Source organism: Torulaspora delbrueckii, chromosome 7 (genome assembly GCF_000243375.1).
Source record: "Torulaspora delbrueckii CBS 1146 chromosome 7, complete genome".
Lineage (NCBI taxonomy): Eukaryota > Fungi > Ascomycota > Saccharomycetes > Saccharomycetales > Saccharomycetaceae > Torulaspora > Torulaspora delbrueckii.
In genome coordinates this window covers 908,212-934,404 of record NC_016507.1, presented here as the reverse complement: position 1 = coordinate 934,404, position 26,193 = coordinate 908,212, and the positions used below count along the sequence as shown (strand labels likewise).

The following is a 26,193-nucleotide window of genomic DNA, read 5'->3' as shown; positions in this document are numbered from 1 at the left end:
AGTGGTGATAGGCAATGGAGGGGATTCTTAGGATGAAACCAGCGTTTTACCAAGATTCTTGCACCATCACATATTGTTTAATTCGTTTGCAAAAGGCCGCCACGGCGTTCTTAAAAAGTACAGGTGTGGAAAGGCCCAAATATATACAAAAAAAAAAACGTAATTTGCAAGTGCATATCGGCCAAAGGCCCAGGAAAGCCCTGCATTAGCTTTTCTCGCAGCGTTGTTATGCATTTTCTCTCAGCTGAGCATTGTCCAGCAAATTTACGAGAAATGTAAGCGTGATGGAAAACGTCAACCGAACGGGGAGAAACCCGACGCAGGTCGGCCGGGAATCTTTCCCATCCGCGCAGATGAAGTCACACCATATCTCCTAGACCACTTGACTCACTCGGTATTTTGAAGATAATCTTTTATGATAATAGATAGCGCAAGGACCCAAAGAACGCCAGGTAAGTTTTGGAAAATCACTAGACCACTGGCAATCGAGAAGCTCCCAAAGGCACTCAATAAGAGAGCAGAGCTAGGATGCATTCAGCAGCTACCCTTGGGGCTCGATTGCTTGATTGGGGCATGTTCTGTAAGGTGCTCTTACAAAAGAAATAACTAGAGAGAGTTTTTTGAATTGCCATAAAAGGAAATAATGAGTTCTGTTTCCATGCGCAACGTTGCTAGATTAGATACAAAGCCCATTTAACAGAGACTCAACCCTCAAAAACAAAACGACCGAGGAGCAGCGGAAATATATCGTCCGTAGAAAGATAATGAATGCATCAGTCATTTGCCGCTTTTTGGATCGGTGGGGCAATGTTTTCGCCCTACAAAAGACTACTGATGATAAGCATATACAGCTTTTACTCTACATGAAAACCCAGAACAGGCCGATGAATGCTATCATAAAACTCAGTAGTATAGCGGAATGTGTGATTCATCAAAAAACGTCACACCCGGCAGTTGCACGGAATCCTATATGCCGAGGCAGAAGAATAAGTGAGAAAGTTCTTGGGAAAGATGGCTGAGGTGGTCCTTCGATGCCTTTCCTACCTGCATGAGAGGAATAGCATGATCGCGATATGAAGCCCCAAAACATTCTTCTCATCAACAAGGGCCAGGTGAAACTGTGCGTTTTTGTTGTAAGTGGTGAATCAGTTAATTATTTAGCCACAACCTTCACCGGGACATCCTTTCACATGGCACCGGAGAGAATCTCAGGACAGCTCTACAGTATCGCCTGCGACATGTGGTAACTGGGGATTACATTACCGGAGGTCGCGCAAGGTCGGTTTCATGTTGACTCCGACAGAATGACCGCCAAAATTACACCGATAGAGTCACTGAAGCTGATCATAACTTTCAAACCTGAACTCAAGGGCGAGCCGGAGGCAAACAGGATTATCCTTGTATATACACAAAACGATGAGCTTAATGTCCAGATACTGTGGAACTGGAAAACCGCCGCATACTGCGCAGATAACTCTGACCACCTTGGAGACTAGACAATAATATAGATGGAATTTTCGACCATAACGACTTATGTCTGTACTTATTCAACCTGGAAGACCAGATTCGCTTCTTTGATCAAAGACCATGGCACATTTACTCGGTTACGTAAAACTAGTAACGCCATCTTCCATGGGCCTCACTACGTGCAGAACCAATACTACGGTGGACATCTGCATAGCAGGAGGCTATACCTGAGCTGGAAGATTAGGAAGGTGGAGCGCATCTTTCAGCCCTCATGGGACATGTATCTATCAATGGTCCTCGGTATGTTCTTCAATGAACGGCTGAAATCCAGGATTAGCTCTCTCGTTGAACAGGTCAAAGATATCCGGCTGATCCCTCACTGGATGAAGTTGCAGATGATAGAAGTGGTCATGGCTGATGGTCAACCTATTCCCCTCTTCATGCTTTGCTTTGCAATTCATCAGGAGATGGAGTCGTTAAGTGTTTAGTATCCTTGAGTCGATCAGTTCGTATCTTCCCCTTTTCACCATTCCTCAGCTTCTCATTTCAACACCTTCAAATGTTGTATAGAAGATTTATAGTTCGTTAAACTTTTTTTATCAGGAGCGAAGAGCGAAAATCTATTTCAATTCAAATTCATTTTTCCTTGGATGAAGGGCGTAACGACAAGGAAAGTACTACTGACGGGTCCAGAATGCCATGTAATTGGTTGTTAGGTGTAGTTGCACTGAGCAGATTGTGATGAAGAGATGACTAGGTGCGAGTAGTTTGCACTTGGGCCGGTTCTTCACAGTTTGATCACCTAAAAAACAGTACTGCAGAGAGTCAAGCTCTTCAAGAAGCTAACCGAGCCCTGTATGATGTCCCAGTGTTTAGGTCAGCTCTTTTGCTGGACAGGTATACCGACAACCTTGGTCTTAGACAAAGAAAAGGGTAGCAGTAATGCCAATTGAGGAAACCTGATTATCTATTTAGACGCGCTATCAACTTTGAGATTATTCCGATCATATGACTAATAAGAAGAATGTCTCTACTCGCTAGATATGCCGCTTCAAACTCTTGTTGATGACAGCCACTAGAAAAGAGGATCAAAATCTCAAAGAATGTAATGGATACCTAGCGAAGAATTATGGGTTTCTGTAAACTGTAAGAGGCTTTTATTTGAAGTATAATTTGCCAAGATGCAAAGCAAAGTCAAGCGTACATAGCTATTGTGAATGAAAGGGCGCTTTTAGACGGTACCACTGCCCAATTGGCTTTTAATATCCCAGGATTGCGATCAAACGCTTTTCGAGGGATGCGTATGTAGTATTTAAGAGAGATGTAGTGTCTTTTAAGTGTTTTTGGACTCGTTTCGCCTTAAATCATGTTTAGTTCGCTGAACTAATATTCTTTGGCGCATACAAGATGAAAATTAGCACACAAAGTTAAAGATAGAGGTAGAAAAGTAAACAACAATGATCAATACTGACCGCGGAGCCAGGAGCCTGTTTGCTCTCTGTTGCAATCCAAATTTCACTTTCAGGTTGCTGAAACTTCGAATTAGTGGCCAAAGAGTATAGTTCTTCGGCAATGGTTGAATTAGGGGACTAAGAGGTCTTTTGTGTGAGGTTCTACCGTAAATAGCTTGTGAAAAGGATCTGGTCGTGGTGCTTATGATAGCACAGTAAATTATAGACCCAACTACTAATGAAAATTCCTTTCGAATGTATAAAAAAAGTTGAGAAAGGGAGCTTCAGGCTTTAGTCTAAGTACTATCAAGCTTGGAGGAAACTATTTGATGAGAATACATCAAGAACAGGTGGAGAACGTCTAAACCCCAGCAATATAGTCGAAGGTCAGGGATCGAGAATAAATTGGGCGGTGGCTCAGCAGTTTGGCCTGCGTAGGTACCAATAATCTGAACGTAAACAGGCGGCCGCCATCGAACAGCTTACTTAGCAAGCAAAGGTGCTAGGCATGTAAAGTTGTACACTGGTGATATCGGTTAATAGCTGATTGAACTGGCCAAAAAGTGAATAAAAACGATGAACAGTCGCAAAAGCTCTTGGATTCAACAACATATAATGTTCTGGCGGTTGTGACCCAGTATTTGTCACGCCAAGATGCTGAAGTCTAGTTTTGACAATTAGTAGCTCAAACAAAGCCACCAAAATCTTTTGAAAGCTACTCTTTCTTACTTCCTGTCCTGCGTTTGGTGTGAATGAATTAACAATGGATTGACACGGCTCGGATCAGTAAGTACCAGACGACAGAGATGATAGCAATAGAGAACATTGGCTAATCCCATCAGTAAGTTTGTAGCCTCTCTCTGCCATTGCTTAACTGAAAATCGGGGATTATAACTCAGCCTGCCTGGTCGCTGTGAAAGCATGTTGGCTGAAACAATGGACGGAGTTGGGTTACACTAATTAATAAGTGTGGCAATGTGATAGAGTGGAATGACCTGCTCCTAAGGAAGATGTCAATGGGTCGTAACTTGGCCTGAGGGCCATCATGTCGCCTCTCACTAAAGACCCTCTCGATAATCACGAAATGACTCTCTGTGGATTTCATCGCGATTTTACTTCGCGATGAAATCAAAAGCCATAATGCTGTATAGTAAGCAATAAACGACGAAGGGCGAAGAGCAAAGACAGGCCAGCAGAACTCTGAGACAGGCCTAGTCACTCTTCACAAGATATATCGAGTATTGTGACCAGTCTGTGCAGTTCAAAGCGTCCAGTATTGTATCATATGTGATTCAATTTAGAACGATAACAATGGGATCCATTGATGAACGCGGTACAGGGAAGCGACGTACATTGCTAGAGAGGTCTTTCTGACACCCGAAGGTTCACGTATTCACTGGTCTTTACAGTGTTACTTTCTGGCTCGAATGCCAATGATGAGTCTTGTCACGACATGAAAGTAGTACGATAACCATTATTTATATCTACTAATACTCAAAACTGTTAGGAGGCTATTGTAGCATAATTACGTAGAAACTTTTAGCAATTTGTGTGATCTATTAAACATTTGATTGAAGGTTATCTTTGTGGTATAGAATCAAACAATGACAATGAGCCTTACGCCTAGCAACTGGCAACCTTTGAATGATGAAGACACGCATTGCAAGATTTGCAGACAGATCTTACTATTTTAAAGATCAGAGAATAACATTAATGGAATTTTTGACTAATGTGATTTATTTCAGTAAATTTCAAGCCTAGATGCAAGTGATTGACGCAATATATAATCATGTGAAAAAGATGGCATCGACGGACTCTAGCTTTTATAACATACTCGAGTAAGCCGTTGAAGTCTTTTCTCGGGTCAAATTGTAATTCTATCTGCTCGCATATTACATATTGCCCTTAGTCGTGTGCTGAGAGCTCTCCGACATTAAAATGCCTGTAAAGAGCTTGGATTACAAAGAGTACAACTTAATAAGTTAAAATGTTCCGTGCTTGGAGAAAATAGAGCTCCATTGGATGGACTAGCTTGATTCCATTACATCGAGGAGAGGATGGGATAATATACTAAAGCTGCACGCCAGGAAGTTGCATCGCTACGCAGAGTCCCACTTAAAAAGCACTCGTTCCAACTAGCCCTTGAGAATCGCTAGCATCGAAAAGCATCATGGTAAACAAACACTAGGGCATCTTTTGGGGGCAGCATCTTTTGCCCATGAACATCATCGGCCATTTGTTCACGTATTCAGATGCGGTTTTGGAAGCATCACAAAGAAGAAATTTTCTTTTAATTGCTCTGTAAAGTCACTTCATTGGCTATGAGAGTATCTGTCGCAAGCTTAAAGAGCTGGTGAGCAATAATTTTTCTGGTCGGGCAAGCACGATCAGCACATTTCTCATGCTATGAGGCCTGAATGCTTTAAGTAGATGTAACTCATGTTGGTGGAAAGGTTGAAGACTGTTTTGAAACAGCCATTTTTCCATATACTACTACCCCAAACTCAGATATTCCTCATCTGCTTCTTTCGTAAACCAAGTTGAAACGGCATACGAAATGGAACCTCAACCAATCCTATATCATACTCTTTGATTGCCCAATCATAATTGATGTAGGCAATCAGAATGACAAAAAATAAAACCAGCCAAGAATACCAAAGACTTACACGGTGCTGGTTATGTTATGTAACCAAAAATGGTTACATATCCTAGTAACGAACCCACAAACACATCCAACCACCGGTACCTTGAGCTTATTGAGACGCAAAAAGATGCTTGATGCTATCGCGTCTTGATAAATATCCGTGTACCCTGAACTTGAGATGAATACGAACAAAAAGGCATTCACAAAACTGGGTAGAGCTTTTATGCCCACTAGGTATTAGCTGCAAAGACAGATTGATAAGAATGATTGGCATCAGTACTGTGAGTATGAACTAACCTTGCATTATGTGGCGAAACAGCTAGTCCTAGGAACCAAGACACGAGAGATGTAAAACAGACTAACTGGAATAATCACATTCCTAGAAGCCTTAGGGATTATTTTTCGAGGGTTAGCAGTCTCTCCATAAATTATCAATCATTTCAGATCCAATGAAGCCAAAAATAGACTGAAGAACACAAGCCCACCAGCCTAGGAATTCACCTGCGTTTCCTTCACCAAATGGGGCAGAAAACCATTTCAAACGCCAATTCCTAAATCCTATCGTAGTATGGCCCACCACTGCAGGTTATGGCGATGCAAACAATAAAATTGAGCAGTAGTACGGTCAACCCACTAAAACCCCGATCCATAGGGTGAAAGCCCGCCATTTCATCGAGGGACAATATGACCACAGCAAGAGCCTGTGAACAGATAAGCTAGAAAGAAGCTAATTGGACCTCCTCTCACCAGAGCTTTACCACAACCTATAATATGATCAGTACCAAACTGCGCTCCCAAGCGTCAGAAGGAATTCAACTCTAGGGCTTAGTTCACTCGAATGGGTTGATTCACCAATCGCTATTGCTCAATGCGGACTCTACCACATCAAAAGTGTTCTTTCCATTGAACATTTCAAAATGCACACTCTTCAGGTACAAAGTCTTTGTCGAAATTCCAGGCAATCATCACAGCTGCTTAAACCTCTTGGCTAGCCATATATATACATCTTATCTGACTGACCTCTCTCCAATTAAAGATGAGATTCGAACTATGTTCAACGATGAATTCGTGCTGAAAACACAGCTGAACGACAAACTAAGAGATCCTGGATCTCACCACACTTGGCGTCAGAAAACCGCTCAAATTGAAGTAGACTTTGGTGAGCATGATAACTTATTTTCTATGTTAACCACCGTGATTCCCCCACCCCAGAGGGAAGCTTTCTATTCTGTACCAGCTGTTTAATCAACTATGTGGGTTCATCAAAATAACTGCTTGGATACTTGACATAAAGAGAAACGCGTTGACTTCAACATTCGATGGACGGGTCCTTATATTATTTGGCATACGATGGATTGTACTCTGAATGGGCCACTTTTCCGATGCTCTTGCTCCACTACTCCTCTAGCATCTCTTTATTGTCTTTGCTGGAAGAACTTCCAATGTAGCTGTGCTTAAGATCACCTCATTTGCTTATCAGTCCCATCTAGAATCTGGTATAATATATACAGTTGCGTAGTCTGCTTCTCCTGTTCGACAGGGATGCAGAATACAGCAAAGAATGCCCAGCTCATACTGCCAAACACTAAGCATCATTCAACGCACAACCTATTTAGTGCAAAACAAGTGCGGCCACCTTGACGAAATGAGCTAGATATCAAAGTACGCGCATCAACATCATTTGCCGTCCTTGCAATGCTTATCTGTTGTTGTTGATATGAGACGGTGGGATTTGGCATCCACCTATCAAAAATTTGACTAACAAAGAAAAAAAATTAAAAGATAAGGTTTTCCTGGGAAGGTTAAAGCGACAATGGCTAGTACTTAAAGGTTCAATTTTAACATCTGCCAAGAATAAGACGATCATCAGGCTACTACTATACTATACGTACAATCCCCAGTTCCAGTTGCCATGACTCACTTAAGTACTACCTCGATCCATGCTGATGACATTCACAACAGAGTGAGTGATGTTGCTCCTCCAATTAACGTAACTACAACATTCCGATTTGATAATGACAATTTGATCCCTGAGGCTGAGCTTGAAAATTTTATAGAAGCTATTGAGGAGTCGCCAGTTTATGCTAGAGAAACACATCCCAATAGTATCAGGGTGCAAAGCATTCTTTCTAGTATCTTAGGAGGCCATGCCGCTGTTTATAACTCAGGTTGTTCGGCATTTCATGCTCTCATGTTCCGCCTGAATCCAAAGCGAGTTTTCATGGATGATGCTTACGGTGGTGTCGAAACCATTGCCTCGCTAATTAAGGAGAAGTATGGTTTGAAGATCTTCAAGTTGGACCAAATTGAGGAATTCGCAGAGAAAGGCGATCTTGTTCATTTGGAAACACCCCTTAACCCTTTTGGCATTTGCACTAACATAGTGGCCCTTGCAGAACGAGTACACAAGAAGGGCGCTTTGTTGTCGGTTGACTCGACCTTGGCTCCTCCTCCTTTACAGAATGCGTGGGACTTCGGCGCCGACATTGTGATGCATTCCGCCACCAAGTATCTTGGAGGACATTCTGACCTGCTTGCAGGTGTCCTAGTTGTAAAGGATGTAGAAACACAGAGAGCACTTATTAAAGAAAGGATTTACCTTGGAACGAACTTGGGCAATCTGGAAAGTTTTCTGCTTCTAAGATCCCTGAGAACCTTTGAGATGAGAGTTACTAAGCAATCAGAGAATGCATTAAAAGTTGTGACTTTTCTGCATGAAAATAGCGCCAAGTATCCAAAAGTGCTGGATCAATTGTATCATTCCTCTTTACAAAAAGAAGAATTCGTGCAGAAGCAATTGGCTGGTGGCCATGGTGCTGTCTTTTCGATGATCCTTAAAAGTGTTGAACAAGCTAAGAAGCTTCCCACGAAACTTGTTTACTTTCAGCATGCAACGTCGCTTGGTGGAGTTGAGTCTCTGATCGAATGGAGAGCTATGAGTGATTCCACGATCGATCCATGCTTAGTCAGATTGTCGGTAGGTTGTGAAAATGTCGATGATTTGATCCAGGATCTTGACCAAGGATTACAAGCTTTGCAAAACGCAGCCGCAGTTTAGAATTCATTGTACAGTGCTCTAAAAAATTGCGTGGTAGAGTGAAAGAGACTGCATTATAAACTAAGACCTTTGACTCCTGCTTATGTGTCAACAACTTAAATTCTTTCTTTAACAAGTATCCTTATGTCGAAGTCTTCATAAAAATTGAGAACTAAGGTAGTTAGAAATAACATAAGAATGAAAAGGTTTCCTTAAAGCTCTTGATAATCAGCAATAATAACTAAACTTGATGAAAGAATTTAAATAGGTGCTAAAAGAAAACTATGAACAGCCCATAGGCTATGAATAGCCTTATGGAAAATGTAGATGGGTGAAAAGTGCGTGTTAAGTGAATTTGGTCTGTCCAAGTTACACCTAATAGAGAATCAAAAGTAGTTTTTCCTTGTATATTATGTTTATATATGTAATATATAATAATACGCAGAGGGCTTCGCTTCGCATCATTATTTTCGTACTTTGCAGTGTTACCCAAAACAGTCTTGTTGAATTCAGGAACATCTAGTGTAGTAGAGTGACTCCAAGGTTTTTCAGCAACTTCCTTGAAAAGAACATTAGAGAAACAAGAGGCCCAGTTCTCTCTTGGAATGGCTGCGTTGATAGCATAGATAGTTTCTTGGTGAGTTAAATTGGTGTTGGCTCCCACATTGTCAAGAGTAGTGGCAATTTGTAAGATTAGCCCCAAAGCACTGATGGAACCACTGGTGCTCAACTCCTGGTGACGAATGATAGCTTCGGAGACTGCATCGGCATAGTCGGTGTCACCTGCAGTCTCTTTCAAAATTAGTTCTCTTGCAATCCATCCACCGTAAAACTCAAAAGATAGCTTGGTGCCAGCAATGTTTTTGTCAGTAGTTGCGATATCGTGAAGAAGGGCTGTGACCAATAAAACTTCGTGGTCAATTTCCCACTGTGGGAACTGATCCTTGATAATAGCAGCACAGTATTGGAAAACACGTAGAGAGTGGTTCAAGGTAGCAATAGGAAGTTCCTTCTTGGCGTAATTCAAGAAAAACTCAGCAACCTTACCAGATGGGAAAGGGATGACAGATTTGGACACTTGGTGTCTTTGGACATTTAAGAGCTTTGCTAACCTCTCTTTCAACTGCGACGAAACCGTACTTTGACATTTGCTTTTTGATTATTATTTGTCTTAGTGACTTGAAGTTTTGATAGTCATGAATAATTGATATACTTTCTTTGTTATAATCTCGCTTTTTATACCTTACAATGTATATCGAATTGCGATCTTCCAGTCATGACTTCTGAGGCCAACGATAAAGCAGTCCAGAAACTCAGATTACTAATCAGCTAATTGACTAACTAGTAGTATGTAATGCCTTTGGTCATTCAAAGCTGATAGTTGACTCGGCGCACCGTGACAAAATTGCGTTTACTTTATCGCTAAAGGAGCGTTCGCTGAAAAGCCCACGACTAATATTGCAGATAGACGCAGTTTTGCGTCAGGGATGCAAATAAAGTGCCGTTTTTTTACGCAAGTTTGGGGGAATAAATACTTCAATGCCTTCCGTGCATTAAGTTTAAAAGGCACAGTAATGCTTTTTCCTTAGAAGAGCACTAGCACATTTTTAGAACGTTTCTCACTCTAATAAACGGAACGATGATGTGATGGTGATGCTGTAGTCGTAAATGCTGTATTACTCCTACATTTGGATTGAAAACTTTTCTTCTTGTGCAGAATCAGGTAAGACTAGCTGTTGTCCATGTCGTCTTCAGAAAGATAGAAGTTATAATTGATCGTTCATACTGAGAGGGCAAGACTAAGTGGTCAATCTTCAATCTGAACCAGAAAGTTTATTAATGAATAAAAAACATGATAAAGAGGATCAGTACGTATTTTTTTCAGAGTGCACGGAGAGAAGCATAAGCTGCAATCAAGAAAGTTCGAAAGAAGCATATGACAGGTGCTCTTGGCTGAAATCAAGCAATTTCCATTTTCTTTGCAAAGAGTATGCTTTTGTCTTTACGGGAGTGATGGCTCAGGCATTTAATCAAGCGGGTGGTACAATGATTCTACCTCTCGTGAATGTTTTATCCGACAGCTTTCATGGAAAATTCCTCCTGAACAGCTATCCCATGGTCTGTGGATCATTTATGCTCATCGGTGGAAGATTGGGAGAAGTGCACGGCTATAAGGAAACGCTATTGGGTGGTTATATCATTCTCATCTTGAGCTCTTTATTGGGCGGATTATCACGGTATTCCAAAAGCAGCATCTTTTATGTCATTTGTAGGGCATTTCAAGGAGTTGGAATGGCCTTAATTTTACCCAATTTTTCGGCGGCCTATGACTATAGATATCAATCGCAAGCAAAAGCACATAGGAAAACGATTCTAAGCACTATAATCGGTTGTGGTGCTTCGACTGGAGCATTTTTGGGCACCTTTCTCTCCGGGATCTGTGTGACACGGTCTGAAAGTAACTGGTCGTGGGCGTATTACACATACACGATCGCTGCCACTTTGACCTTAGCTCTGAGCTATTACAGTGTCCCAGATAATATTACCAAAAAAAATAAACCATGCCTCAATGGATTGGGTTGGTTCTCTAATAGGAGCTGCGGGCTTTTGATGTTGAATGTTGCGTGCAATCTAGCCGCGGTAGCCAGCAGCAATTGGTCTCACATTATAGTACTACTTGTCGTGTTTGTTTGTCTTCTACTGCTGTTCTTAGTCTTTGAGCTAAAATTCTCTGAAGATCCTGTGTTTTCCAAAGAACTGTTTACCAACGCCTCTGTATCACTAGTCTTAGCAAGCATATTTTTTGGCTGGGGCACTTATGGTATATGGTCAGGATACTTTTTCCGCTTTCTCTTAAATTTGAGAAATTACTCCCCTTTGGCAGCTGGATCAACCTACCTTACTCTAGTAATTGGTGGATACGTTGCAGAAATTGGTATCTCTATGCTAGTGAAGCGCACGGGGCCAAAGTTATTCTTATTATTTTCTTCTCTCGGTTTCACTTGTTCCATCATAATATTAAGTGTGACACCCATTCATCAGTCTTATTTTCGTTCAACTCTAGGCTCGATGATATTCCTAGCGCTTGGCCTGGATTTTTCTTTTCCTTCTTCCGCAATAATTCTGCAGAATGAATTACCTTCGAAATACCACGAAATGACAGCCGTATTAACAAATGGGATTTTCAATTATGCGATATCTTTTTGGCCAGGAATATGCAATTCCGCTCTGCGTAGTTTGAGCTCGATTGAGCTGATCAAATATTACAGATATGTATATTATTTTGCCATTGGGTTATCTGCTATTGGGCTTTTTGCAGCAGGCATCCAACTAGCGCGCGCATCTATAATGTATTACCGAGGAAAGTATACAGGCTAATTACTATTCAGAAGAGAAGAGGGAAAATAACACCCGAGTGGTAATGAGAGTCTATTCCGAATATATTCTGGATGGGCTGGAAACAAATTACCTTTCACATAACCCTAGCCCTGTTCTTTCATGGCTTTAGACTGGACCCTGCGCATCACGTGATAGGTGATAAATTGCGCTTTGACTTTTAAGTGAGAGCGCAATAAGAACGCTTTCCGCCGGAAATGGTTTTTCGAGATGGGAACTGGGATTTTTAAATTATTCATATATAATAGAGCAGATGAGAGATATGACTTGCAACCATTTATCCTTCTTCTGAACATAAAATAGTCCTACTACACTCTCATTAAACTTGCAGGTTAGCGCTCTCGTGAGTCTCTTTGACAATGCTCCAATGAATGCACATACTCATGATGTCGAAAATCTGGCAAAAGATTTGAATGTAGATGTTCTAAAGGGACTTTCACAAGGTGAAGTGGAAAGCAGGAAGAAAATTTTTGGACGAAACAGTCTTTCTGATGATTCAAAGATCGATTATAAAACAATGGTTATCCACCAGGTCTGCAATGCCATGGTTCTGGTGCTGGTAATTTCTTCAGCTATATCTTTTGGTATTCGTGACTGGATAACAGGCGGGGTGATTGCATTTGTGATTGCCCTGAACGTTCTGATCGGTTTGTTCCAGGAATACAAAGCGACAGTGACTATGAATTCTCTCAAGGCGCTCAGCACGCCATATGCTCATCTACTAAGAGATGGTTCTGAACAAGAAATTGCATCTGAGGAACTTGTCCCAGGCGACTTGTGTTATGTTAAGGTTGGAGATACCGTGCCTGCAGACCTACGTTTGATAAACTGCAATAATTTTGAAACTGATGAAGCACTTTTAACAGGTGAATCTTTACCAGTCGCTAAGGATGCGAACATCACGTATGATGCGGAAAAAGATGTGCCGGTTGGAGATCGGTTTAATATGGCGTATGCATCTTCCGTCGTTGTAAAGGGTAGGGCACAAGGTATAGTGGTCAACACGGGGCTTAACACAGAAATAGGTAAGATTGCTGAATATCTTAGATCTGCTGATGATATAATATGTCGGGATCCTACCAAAAGTTTTTTCCAACGGTGGTGGATAACCTTGAAGCGTGGGACCGGTGCATTTCTTGGAATTACCATTGGAACTCCTCTGCATCGTAAGCTTTCGATGCTAGCTGTTTTACTATTTTGCGTTGCAGTTGTATTTGCAATTGTTGTTCTTGCCTCTCAAAGCTTTCATGTAAACCGAGGTGTGGCTGTGTATGCTATTTGCGTTGCCCTATCAATGATTCCATCTTCCTTAGTTGTGGTTTTAACAATTACGATGTCAGTTGGTGCGGCAGTGATGGCAGAAAGGAATGTCATCATTAGAAAATTAGATTCTTTAGAAGCTCTCGGGGCTGTTAATGATGTCTGCTCGGATAAAACAGGAACTCTGACTCAAGGTAAAATGTTGGCTAGACAGATATGGATACCTAAACTTGGTACTATCGAAATAAGTAGTACGGATGAGCCTTTTAATCCTACAGTAGGTGAGGTAAGTCTAAAAACTGGTGTATCTCCACTCGATAGTCCAGATAGTTCTGATCAAGAGGTTGTAAGTATCAATGATTTTGAGAGCAAGTATCGTGATAAAAAGGTGTCGAGCATTGACGGTTCTATATATCTCACTGAGTGGCTCGAAACCGCAGCATTAGCAAATATCGCAAAAGTATACCAAGAGAATGGGACAGGAGAATGGAAGGCTCATGGCGATCCAACTGAGGTTGCTTTACGGGTTTTTACTATGAGAATGGGCATGCATCGCTCTCTACTTACTACCGACGAATCTACTGGTGAAAATAATAGCGATGATTCATCATCAGAGAAAACAGTTCAGAAGAGCGTTCAATCAAGTACACTCAAATATTCCTTTTTAATGGAGTTTCCATTTGATTCGACAATCAAAAGAATGTCAACAACTTACAAAAATACAATTGACGGAACTATAAACGTTTTCACTAAGGGTGCCTTAGAGAGTGTTTTGAAATGCTGTTCTTCATGGTATGCTCCCACTCCTGGCTCCAAGAAGCAACATGCGGTACCACTAGAGAAGCAAGATTCCATCCTTATTCAAAATGTTGTTGAAAAAATAGCCTCTAAGGGCTTGAGAGTGCTGGCACTCGCAAAGAAAACCTTACCCAGTGATCTTTCAGATACAGAACTGGAAAAGATGAAAAATCACAGAGACCTTGCAGAATCTGGCCTATGTTTTTTGGGACTAGTAGGAATATACGATCCCCCAAGGAGAGAAACAGAAGGTGCCATCAAAAAGTTCCATACTGCTGGTATCAATGTCCGTATGTTAACAGGTGACTTTCCAGGGACTGCCAAAGCAATCGCCCAGGAGATTGGTCTTTTGCCTCAAAATTTAGGTCAGTTTTCGAAAGAGCTGGTAGATAGCATGATAATGACGGGTACCCAGTTTGACCATCTATCGAATGATCAAATCGACAAACTGCCATCATTACCCCTGGTTGTTGCGCGTTGTTCGCCTCAAACAAAGGTACGTATGATCGAAGCACTACATCGTCGTGACAAATTTTGCGCTATGACTGGAGATGGGGTTAACGATTCTCCGTCCTTGAAAATGGCCAATATTGGAATTGCAATGGGTATTAATGGGTCTGATGTTGCCAAAGATGCCTCTGATATTGTCCTGAGCGATGATAATTTTGCATCCATACTTAACGCTGTCGAGGAAGGTAGAAGGATGACAGACAACATCCAGAAGTTTGTTCTTCAGTTGCTTGCCGGTAATTGGGCCCAAACCCTTTTCATGATCGTTGGTATATCGTTCTTCGATAACGATGGAATGTCTGTTTACCCTCTTTCACCTGTTGAAGTTTTGTGGGTTATTATTGTCACAGCATGCTTCCCTGCTATGTCACTGGGTCTAGAGAAAGCAGCTCCTGATTTAATGGAAAGACCGCCTAATGATTCTAAGATGGGTATCTTTACATGGGAAGTTATTATTGACATGTTTTCATATGGTTTACTAATGGCGATTAGTTGTATGGCCACTTTCACTACTGTTCTTTATGGAACAGAAGGTGGTCAATTAGGTCACAATTGTAACACTGAAGATAATTTCTCCTGCAAAGGTATTTTCCGGGCTCGTTCAGCAACTTTTGCAACCTTAACCTGGTGCGAGCTGATCTTAGCTTGGGAAGTGATGGATGCTAGAAGGTCTTTTTTTAGAATGCATCCAGAATTAGGACCCCCTGTCAGACAATTTTTCAAAGATCTGGTAGCTAATAAGTACTTGTTCTGGTCTATTACTTTAGGATTCGCCACTGCCTTCCCAGTGGTTTACATCCCTGTGATAAATACTAAGGTCTTTTTGCATGGGCCGATAGGATACGAATGGGCATTGGCAATAGCTTACACATTTGTGTTCCTGTTGGGAATAGAGATGTACAAATACTTCAAGAGAGTCTATCTCAGATTGTCGCCCAGGATTCGGAAAACCAAGGCAGATTCAGAACAAAACCTCAATGCGCTCGATTATCTAGGAGAAGTTCAGCCACTCTCCATAGACAAAAAACCTTGCAACACTAGTGAAACTCGAGTCGGTGATAGTGACTCCGACTGAGAAAACTTCTCAAGAAATTTTAGGTAAGGAAAGAGAACGTTTGGCTTGAAGAGATGCATTGCATTCCCTTTGTTTCTTCAGATTATATCTTGGCTATGATTACCCATGTTGCTAAGACTATAGCCATTGTGCCTCATGTACAAGAAATCCAAGTTGCTGCTGATAGTCGAGTGAGATCTACTACGAACACTTTCAGACAGTCGTGACCATATTTATGCACTTCCCCATAGTACTTATCAAGGTGAAATTTAGAGGGATAGTCTCGTAATGGTGAGCTACCTTGTGGCTTAAAATAGAGTAAATTAATATCCATTAATCAAGCCATAGATCAATTTTGAGTGAGATTCAGCTTCCAAAGCATCCCTCTTGGGACCTTTTGAGCACAGATACTATAATAGACGACCTGATGGGGAGAAAGCTCAAGCTAAGATAGTAGAATGTGATGGAGCTTGTGAAAGATACACTAGTAATGTGAACAGGATGAGGGACTTATAGGCCCTTCCCCACGGGTTACAGGACATAAAGCATTTCCTGCTGCCAATGGCAGGATGAGAACCCTGAGAACACTGAATGCAAAACAACCTACGTGTAAGTTGCAGTTTAATGAGATACCTTTACTCAAAATAAGAAAAATAATAGTGTAAAAAAAGCTTCTTGCTATTCGTCTAAGATCAAGTCAAAGCAACAGGGGAAAAAATATACGGAATATAATCATGGGCCACATAAATCATCCTTAATACGATATCCTACTATACTATCCCTTATTGCTTCACGTAACACCTAAAAGAAATACGATGCTTTCACGATGTTTCCCTTTTGCACTTTTTACTATGATATAACTAGATAAAATCCTTATCATCCCAATAACTACTTTTATACTTATATATACCTTTTTACTCCCGACGCAGCACATTCTACTCTTCAAGACATTCACATTCTTTATCTAATGGCTGTCGCAACAACCATCTCAAGCGGCATATCGAGTCAGTTGAGTCATTCTTCTTATTAGTGATGTGTATGGAAAAGTTTATTGCATGTCTAAATAGTCAAAGAGTTTTCCTAAATTGCCAATGCTGCTTCCCCCTTTCATTGACTAAGATGAAATTTATCAGTATATCTGTCCAGGCAAGATAGCTAATCGCGACATCAGCTAGTGGAGTGGCTCAGCTTCTTGGAAAACGTAACACTTTGCAGCGCTGTTCTTGGATAGAGCAAATTGAAAAGAGCTGATCCAAGTGCTGATCACTCTTTCTTGCCCATCCATTCAAACATGCTTCCAAAGTACACCAATCTATTCAAGCCATAAGCATATCCTAACTACAGCCGCATATCGGATTGCACATCATTCTTGCCCTGTCAGTAGTATTTTCCTCGTTGTTTTGCAACTCTTGAGAGGAAATTTTAACCTCGATTGAAGTTGATTGCATCTAGATAAAAAGTCTGTCGTTATCATTTAACAACTCTTTAGATTTGCCAAAAGTATGAGTCGTATTTGGCTAGTTTGTAATAGGTCCTTATAACTTAGTTTCCCTTACTCTTACACAAGGGATTTATCCTGCGGCGCAAGGTGGCAGGTTCTATCAAAAACCTCAAGTATATCATTCTTATGGTAAGCAACATCGGTGACGAAGAAATCAACACTACTGATTGTGGTTGTATTCGAATTCCAACAATTGAGTTCAGCAGGCATTCTATCGCTCTCTCAGTAGAAAGATCTCTTGAGATCGAGCAATTTCGCACTTCCATCCTAGAAGTTTCTAAACTCATTATCTCACAACTACACATTAAGGCTTCTCGAGTTCGATTTGAATCAGCTTCTAATCTTGCCCAGGAGCAATATCCTTCGCAAACCCAATAAACGAAATAGCTTTGATTTTACTATTCCTCTGGTGATGGCGGCTAAAGGTGATCGAGGATAACGCATATTTAGTTTGGATACACTAGGGAAAGTTCCAGCTGTGGGGTCTGTGGTACAAAATAATTCATCCTTGATAAAAGTGAAAGAATCCTGCTAACCACATTGCCATCTTTCCATGGCAGCGATGAATGCATGATCTTTTTGTCTAAGCCGAATCTGTTTTTTAGAAACTGTGTTAGTAGCCCGCCATCTACAATTTCAGTATGTCCCAATTATTCTTGCATCCTATCACTAGTCATATTTTATTCTTCACCTTTGCACAGGAACAACAGAAGGTATCCATAAGATTGAAATAAGTTTGAAATATGATTGAGTAGAGGTACCATCAACTAACCTTACTTTGTCAATACATATTTTGTGCTCGCTGAACAGTTCCCAATCTTTAAGATACATTGAATGGCTTTTGCCAGCTGGTGGAGATGGAATCGCTGATTGTACACGAATATAAACGTACAAAAGTGAACTACTCGTGGGAGAGTAATTTCTATTATCCAGTGTGTGTCACTACCAATGTGCAAAATCGCATGTACAAATGCATACACCTTGTCTCCCTTCTTTACTATAAATTCTGATCAAGAAATTTTCTGTCCAATGCGGCTGAAAAGTCTAAGAATTTTTAAATACTAACAATCTACCTAACTGGATCAAGTTGGACGTTCTCAAAGTTGGACGATGCAACTCAGAAAGATTCTTCTTCTAATTGAATAGGATGCCGTACAATGGCGGCATTTTTGGAATTTCGACACTCATCAATCACACTGAATATATTTCCAAAATATAGTGCTGCGCAGAATAATACAATGACTAAGAACATAGGAAGAGCATCAAAGACATAGATAAAGACTTCATGTGAAATAATAAAGCCATCGGATCCCTCAACGAACTCAATCAGCCTTACAATGGACCGCACCATAATCAACAGGCTCGAAATGAGCAGAACCCAGTTAAAATAAAGCCATTTCCTAGATAGACGCCTGAAAAAGGGACAGACTGGATCTACCCTGACAGAGAAACGTAGTTCGTTGATAATGAAAAAGCCAAAAAACACAATCTGCACCACTAGACCGCCAATCACCAGCCGGCTCCCAGTGTCTGCCTGATCCTCTTTGGCCATTAGACCGCCACCTGCAGACTGCAACAAGAAACTTAAAACATCGCCTGTGACAAAGACAGCAGTTCCAAATCTTGAAGAAACGAGCATCAACTTTTGACACTCCATTGCACGTAACAGCCTCCCAAAAAGCATGTAAATTGACCCGGCATAAAGCGCCGGTGCGACCAGCAGGAGAACCGACTGAATAATGAATGGTACTAGTGCTTGCTTATTGGAAGCTGAAATGGCACGCGCTACATAACCAATTGCTTCAAATATGCACCCAATGAAAAAGGGTATGAAGCAACATGAGATCGAGGATACCTTGAGCTTTCTATCCTGTTTACTAACAGATGCATACCTCACACATGTTTCTCCCACAAACTTTGTTTCTGTATTGCCCAAATCCTTTGTAGAACAAACCTCGAATGCTTCATTCATCCTTACCGAAGAGGTTCTTCGGGCCCAAAAAAAAACCTGGAAAGCAGAAACAAAAGTCCCTAGCAGGAATAAAACCACGAAGAGAATTGCAGCTCCCTTATTGGGCACATAATGATAAAGTTGGTAACCACTGGAGTCATTTGAAGTGTTAGAATCCTCGCTCATGATAAGTTGCCTTAATGGATGGGAAAAACAGCCTTTACTCGAGCAAAGATAGTGGAGTGGTATCTGATAAATTACTGGTGAGTTATGGCCCAGTTGGTTGGTTTTATACTGTCTGAATTATCATGATTTAATGATTTATTATGGGAGGTCGAGTGGCACTGGCGCGGCAGGACAGTTACCGCAGGGCAGTTACCACGGTTCGGAAAAAGCTTTTCATAACTTTAACATGGCACGTGCATAAGACTTGCCGCGGCAGATGTTATCAACCTCACCTGGGACCAACGGTTCGTTTGAACACCTAAGAGATGGATGAGTCTACTGTTGTGATGAACAAATCGATGAACTTTCCCGGTCGAATTGTGAAAGCACCCAGGACTCCGAAGGCTTGTGACAACTGTCGAAGGAGAAAAATCAAATGTAGTAACATCAGCCCATGTCTAAATTGTGTGGCATCTGCATTGAAATGTGTTCATTCTCAAGAACCTAAGAGATTGAATACGTCTTTTTTTGAATCACCGTTCAAGTTGAACCATGATTTGTCATCTTTGAAGGATTCTCTAGCAGGGTTGTCAAATCGACTTTTGTCCGCTAACTCGCAAGAAGTCAAGAATCATATCAAAGGAGCCATCTTAGCATTGGAAAAAGTGGAGAAGGTGGACTTAGAGTCTATAACACAAATCCAATATGACGCAATTGAAAGCTACACTGGGACTCATTCTATTGAAACAGCAATGGTCAGTAAACCGCACCTTTTTGATAGGTTTCCGATTGGAACAAATTCAAATGTTGATCCACCACTCAATGCGCACTTTGGGATGTACACACCGCTAGTTTATTTTACGTCAATTGGAATTAGCCATTTGATGACAAAACTACTTCAAATTCAGGACTATCGAGGGACTCGGGAGACAATGTACCTTCACCTAAAATTTCTAGACCTTAGTTCTGAAATTTACATGAGCCTGGAACCAGAATTGGGTCAAGATAGCAAAATTTCTAGTCAATTTGAAGATTTACTTTGCATGTTGCCTTGCAATGTCGAGAATGAGATATTTCAATTTCGCAAGAAACCGATGAGAAAATGTTCTGATATGCTTCACTCTTGCAGCCATATACAGCACTGTTTGCAAAAGGCTTTTTGCCAACCAATTCTAAAGTCAACTTTGATCGAGTCATATATTAAAGCCGTTGAAAAGCTTGCCACACTATGCTGCAAAGCGTTCGGTCTGTCAGTCCTTACTGGGCCAGGACGTTCGCCCTCTCCTGACATTCTGATTGAGATCATTGACGAGATGTACTGGGTGTTTGATTCCAAGTCTACGGGTATGTTGATTGCTCTAGCTTGCCGATCGCTTCTCGATTCAGGTTATGGCCGCTGGGAGTACAATGTTGGAATCAATGAAAAATCAGCTGACAATAAGCGAAAGATATGGTGGAAATGTTTTTGGTGGGACAGGTGGAGCGCAATGAGCACTGGGAAACCCCCAATACTTTCCGAAGAAACAAGCAATTGCCCGTTCCCTCGTGAGGTGATGTGTCTCAAAGTCGATGATGAAATGGACTGCCTTGCCTTGGCTGAGGGCGTTGATCTAAAGGCGTCTAATCTAGAAGGATGCTTGTCTTTTGGTTATATTTTGCTCGCAAAAACTATATCCTTTGCATTTTCATCGATGCTGTATAGCCAAGAGTTTACAGCCTATAGACGCTATTCCAGTGATGTTTGGAGAAATTCCGATCAAACTTTAATTGAATTAAAAAAGCGTCACCATCAATTGGTTGAAACCTTCCGCTTAGTTGACATCAAAGTGACTCCTATCGTACAATCAAATTTGCAAGAGCAACGATGCCATCGACTTTACATGTTCATCAAGACTACAAGTGTATTCATATCTCAGGAGTTATGTAGCCTTTTCACGAGGTTGCAGAAGTGCCTTCCCACCAAGGAAGCATCACTTGTTGTTGATCTAATGAGGCGAAGTGCCCAGCATCTCTTCGAAAATTCTAAAGATGCATTGTTAAATGTTCTTAAGCTTGAAGATACCAAAGCACTAATAGAACATGGCAAAATATATATATTTATTCATGCTAAACATGGCCTTTCAGATGGTGGCCAATTGGGAACAAATAGAACGAGCTCTGACAAGTTTCTTGTCAACATGTGTGAAATCTGTGGCCGCCTTACGGATCTTGGTAACAACTCAAACTTGCGACATCGTTCATTGCTTGGTAGTGTTGCCTGCTTCATTACAGCGCGTATGTGCTGTCAAGCATGCATGGGATCTCAAAGAAAAACCAAAGAACAGCTCTTCGGGGTTCCCGAAGAATCCGGTGCTCAAATCATTAAAGTCGGGAGAAATGTCATGGATAGCAAAAGCTCGTTATATGCTGTACTCTGAGCAAGTGGTAAGCAGTCGCCTTTTTCTTTATTCTATACTAATACAGTAAAATGAAATCAGAAGATATTAGGTTGCACAGCGATTAAGAAATGAAAAGTCAGTCTGGTCACATTGATCAAATCCCTAAGATCATATTAGCCCCGTCCGATCCTACTGCAGTTGCTGATACAGATGTCGATTTCTTTGCCTCAACAGATTCATCGACTCTGCTTGCCATGTTTTGGCACGAAATGACTGGCCTAGAACTTGACTATAACAATGTGCATGAAGAAGCATTGTTCATTTCCTGACGAAGAGTTCAAGATCTCTCCGCAGTTCTGCCGCAGATGATGAACGACATCTCTAAGCGCTGCTATTGGAGAAGTTAAATCAGAAGGATCTCTGCAGGCCATCAAACCTTTGATCGTTTTGTCTTCCAAGATTATAGTAGTGAATTGAAACTTCCTCTCGAACCTTCAATAGCAGATAAATTCTCTCAGATGATTTTGATGAGATTGTTTATTGGCAATTAAGATAGATAAATTTATCGCATGTCAGATTTCAAGGTCCATATTCATGGAACATCTGAGGAAGCTGTTTCATATTTTGAGCTTCTGTCTATATTGTGCCAAAGTCTATCAAAGACTTTAAACAATCTGACGCTGCCAATGAAACCAAAATAAATTGATAGTTCTGTAGTCGAGCTCACTCTCAGTCATCGACGACATTTTTTTGCGATATCCTTACGTATTCCTTCAAATAAAAAATGGTAGGCCACAATGGCCTACCATGTGAAAGGCCATATCATGCACTTGAATACTCAAATAGCACCATATCATCCTGTATTGCCCTTCAAAATATTGGTCACTGCAAGCGACAGCTCTTTGTGAAGACCTAACAATACTCCCATTTTCAATGCATATCCATGATGTAAATACTGTTAGACTTTTGCCTCTTTTCGACATATTTGCATAATAAAGTGAGCGCCACTGCCAATGTGAGGCCTGATACGAACGTTTCCTTCCCAAGATGAGATTTAGCATTTTTTTGGTAAAAAAAGGTCAGTATCTGGCACCATGCTCCCATGGCGAGAACGGTATTGAATAATATCTATTATTAGTGTTAAAAGCACAGTTCAGACTGATTGCGGTAACTTTGCATAAAAGGTTTCCTGTAGAAAATTGGAAAGTATTTGTGAAAGTCAACGAAATTACTGTCAAGAAGCTGTGAGATGACAAGATCAGAACCCAAAAGCAACGAATCGGATATTGGTGCTTTAGTGGGACATCTTGTCACAGGGTAGAACAGAAGGACCAATCCCAACAGCTTTCTGGGTTAAAGTTTGAGAGCCTGCACCATAGTATCCTCTGTTATTCAAGTCCGTATTCAAAACCCCCATAATTGTATGCACTTATTTGAGATATGCATTCATTCCAATCGGACCCCAACAATGGATCTCTTGAGAGACTGTCCAGGGGATACTTCTGGCCCCGTACTACTGTCAATAATCCACTTTTATTTCTGCGCAGATGAATCAAGTGAAATGTTGAATTCTAATTCTCTCTTTCATTTTAACCTGCTTCTCTATTCTTGGTAAAAGGCGACAGTCGTTCTATCAAAATTGTTGGCTTTATAAGTTGTTTTCAGTTCTTGAAGGTGAACCTACCAATTATCTGATCATGAGAGGTAACCCAAGTGGCATATTTTTCTTCCATAGCAATCGACGCAAGCGCCTTCAAAAGAAAGGGGTATTATGCAATAGTTTATTGTTCAACATTGATTGAATTCTGATGTTTTACTTTAGAATTGACAAGGGCTATTTTTAATACTCATTTTCATCATTTATAAATTTTCTATTTTGTATTGAAGTACAGGACAACATCGATCACCGCATTTTGACATATTAGTTCTCGAAGCGGTATTGGGTTTCTGAAGTGTAAACATCGCCACGTTTTAGAAGAACACAGTCCTTCCAGTCATCACGGTTAATTGCATCAATATATCTCCCTTGCTCGACACAAAATCCTTGTCTTGGTATAAATTTTCCAAAAAGATTGTCACCACTATAGAAAATGAACGTTGGTTCTGTGGTTGAGACTTCCATGGTAATTTTCGATTCTGGATGGTAGGCCTTCAAGATGGGACATAATTCATTTTGACTTCTTGAGTCGGGCGATTTTAAGTCTTTGTTATCATCAGAAATAAAACAATAATCATACGTTGGACCATCTTCACCCAAAGTAGTAGGTCTGGCGGAGTCAAATGTGGCGATATCTCTATCGATGATCTTACCTGTAGGAATCAATGCTCCTTCACTGACTTCAAGCGATTTGTTTGAACAAATACTCACTTCTGTACCACTGATAGATTGTTCATTGTTAATTTTGTTCAAATTGAAATATGTGTGGTTAGTCATATTGATTGGAGTAGCTTCACCATTTATTAACTGAGCTTGATAACTAAATTTCAATGACATCTCGGTAACGTTCAAAGTAAATTTTACGAGGACTTCTAAGTCGCCCGGGAATTCATTTGGTATTGAATGGTCATCTAACAGAAGAAACTCAGCAGTGTAAACGTCCTTGCAAGGATTCTCAGTCAACGGTCCCAAAAATTTCTTGAGATGAAAAGAACTGATACTACTATGATTAGCGTTACCACAGTTGTTAACCGTCAACTTGTGAGGACCATCTTGCAAAGTGAACCGACCCTCCTTAATACGGTTCGCAAAACGACCAACGGTAGCACCAATGTAATTACCACCATCAGAAACATAATCCTCAGCTCGCGAATAACCCAAAAGCACTGATTGACCGTTTACCTTCAAATCGACAAGAGTAGCACCTAGATTGGCTATAGTAGCTTCGAATTTTGAACCGGCTCCAAGTGTGGTAAATCTGTTATCGTAGTCATTAACTGCTCCAGCAAATTCAGCCTTCAGTCCCTTCAACTGGAAAGCAGAAGGATTTTTCGTAGCCCATTTCCATAAATCAGAACATGCGACACCAATATCCAGCTCTGTTTTCCATTTCAATTCACGTTGAGCTCTTTCTGGTTTGACAGTCAAATTTACAACGTCACCAGGTCTTCTACCAGTAACTTCGTAGGGAATTTTCGTGTGGGACGCCTTGCAAAAGGCGCGGTAGACTTCGAAAACAGTCGAACCTGTGCCTGATCCCAGGTTCCATTCACGACACAGTCCATCAGGACTATGAGCGTCCAAGTATTCTAATGCCGCGATGTGACCCTTGACAAGGTCTACCACATGAATATAATCACTGATTGGTGTACCATCTCTAGTATCATAGTCATCGCCAAACACATACAATTTCTCACGTCTGCCAGTAGCGACTTGAGCCATGTATGACAGTAAGTTGTTTGGAATACCCAAAGGATCCTCACCAATTAGTCCTGAAGGGTGAGCTCCAATAGGATTGAAGTAACGCAGAATAGCGAACTTCCATGTACTCGTGTTACTGGCATAAAGATCCTGCAACATCTTCTCAATCGTAAACTTCGTGTGACCATATGGGTTAGTAGGACCCAATGGGCACTCTTCAGGGATCGGAATCATATTAGGGAATCTGTTGGCATCTCCGTACACTGTAGCCGAAGACGAGAACACCAGCTTTTCAACATGGTACTTCTCCATCAATTCCAGAAGAACTAAAGTTCCCACTATATTGTTGTTAAAGTATTTCAAAGGAATCTTGGTTGACTCATCGACAGCTTTCAAACCGGCGAAGTGAATGACAGAATCAATGTCGTAGTCTTGGAACACTTTTTCTAGTCCTTCGCGGTCACATAGATCCACTTTGCAAAATGGAATGTAATGTTTTGTCATTAACTCTAACCGAGCCACAGATTCGTAGGATGAGCTGCACAAGTTATCAACCACAACACATTTGTATCCATTCTCAATCAATTCAGCAACTGCATGCGATCCAATGTAACCTGCACCACCAGTCACCAGCACATATTTGCCTGATACTTTACTTTCAGTCATTGTCATTATCAATTATCTTAAAGTATTAGTGCCTTACTACTGGCCTTCAATCCATTCCATTCGACCAACCACACAATTCATCTCTCGTTTATATACATAAGAAAAGCTCACCTATAGCATGTGGGATATTCCAGCTATTTTGGTCCGCTTGGTAGATTATTAGTGGTCTTTTCACCAATCGGAGGCCAGTCCCCCCGTTTACCGGTTGGATCATTGTGTTTCGCGTTGTCTCTTGGTGCATCAAGGAGCTTTAAATCTGACCACCGTAATATGGAGAACAAGTTAGCTTCCCCAGACTTACGAGAATTGGCGTGGGGGACTAGTCGTCGGGGGCTAGCCGTGTGTGCTCTTGACTCATTTTCCTGGAAAGATGCTCTATCGAAGAGTGGAGCAACTGGTTGGAAAGTTGATTCTGGTTGAAGAAGACTGAAAAAAACTACTTAACTGGAAGCGACAGCTTGCTCATATTTACATTCTGGACTCAGTACATAAAGCACAACTCGTTTAGATATCCGCTCGGATGATTACCGTTGCATTAGACTTCAACCTGCCAGCAG

General features: G+C 41.1%; 8 protein-coding genes across 8 annotated transcripts; 5 read left to right on the top strand and 3 right to left on the bottom strand.

Moving 5' to 3' along the window:
* Positions 1–1,508: 1,508 nt before the first annotated feature.
* Positions 1,509–1,955, top strand: TDEL0G04980 (uncharacterized protein; the record flags this gene model as incomplete). Its single annotated transcript, XM_003683028.1, has 1 exon — positions 1,509–1,955. One exon carries the CDS (start codon positions 1,509–1,511, stop codon positions 1,953–1,955), a length of 447 nt encoding a protein of 148 aa, XP_003683076.1.
* Positions 1,956–7,474: 5,519 nt separating this feature from the next.
* Positions 7,475–8,620, top strand: TDEL0G04970 (uncharacterized protein; the record flags this gene model as incomplete). Its single annotated transcript, XM_003683027.1, has 1 exon — positions 7,475–8,620. The coding sequence occupies one exon, from the start codon at positions 7,475–7,477 to the stop codon at positions 8,618–8,620; it is 1,146 nt and encodes a 381-aa protein (XP_003683075.1).
* Positions 8,621–8,870: 250 nt separating this feature from the next.
* Positions 8,871–9,758, bottom strand: TDEL0G04960 (uncharacterized protein; the record flags this gene model as incomplete). The annotated part of the gene is made up of 1 exon (XM_003683026.1): positions 8,871–9,758. A coding segment is annotated over one exon (888 nt), but the record flags the coding sequence as incomplete, so codon positions are not given.
* Positions 9,759–10,438: 680 nt separating this feature from the next.
* TDEL0G04950 (uncharacterized protein) lies at positions 10,439–11,977 on the top strand (the record flags this gene model as incomplete). Its single annotated transcript, XM_003683025.1, has 1 exon — positions 10,439–11,977. The coding sequence occupies one exon, from the start codon at positions 10,439–10,441 to the stop codon at positions 11,975–11,977; it is 1,539 nt and encodes a 512-aa protein (XP_003683073.1).
* Positions 11,978–12,362: 385 nt separating this feature from the next.
* On the top strand, positions 12,363–15,638 carry TDEL0G04940 (uncharacterized protein; the record flags this gene model as incomplete). The annotated part of the gene is made up of 1 exon (XM_003683024.1): positions 12,363–15,638. One exon carries the CDS (start codon positions 12,363–12,365, stop codon positions 15,636–15,638), a length of 3,276 nt encoding a protein of 1,091 aa, XP_003683072.1.
* Positions 15,639–18,235: 2,597 nt separating this feature from the next.
* Positions 18,236–19,255, bottom strand: PUG1 (Pug1p; the record flags this gene model as incomplete). Its single annotated transcript, XM_003683023.1, has 1 exon — positions 18,236–19,255. One exon carries the CDS (start codon positions 19,253–19,255, stop codon positions 18,236–18,238), a length of 1,020 nt encoding a protein of 339 aa, XP_003683071.1.
* Positions 19,256–19,560: 305 nt separating this feature from the next.
* On the top strand, positions 19,561–21,651 carry TOG1 (Tog1p; the record flags this gene model as incomplete). Its single annotated transcript, XM_003683022.1, has 1 exon — positions 19,561–21,651. The coding sequence occupies one exon, from the start codon at positions 19,561–19,563 to the stop codon at positions 21,649–21,651; it is 2,091 nt and encodes a 696-aa protein (XP_003683070.1).
* Positions 21,652–23,533: 1,882 nt separating this feature from the next.
* On the bottom strand, positions 23,534–25,642 carry TDEL0G04910 (bifunctional protein GAL10; the record flags this gene model as incomplete). Its single annotated transcript, XM_003683021.1, has 1 exon — positions 23,534–25,642. The coding sequence occupies one exon, from the start codon at positions 25,640–25,642 to the stop codon at positions 23,534–23,536; it is 2,109 nt and encodes a 702-aa protein (XP_003683069.1).
* Positions 25,643–26,193: the final 551 nt, after the last annotated feature.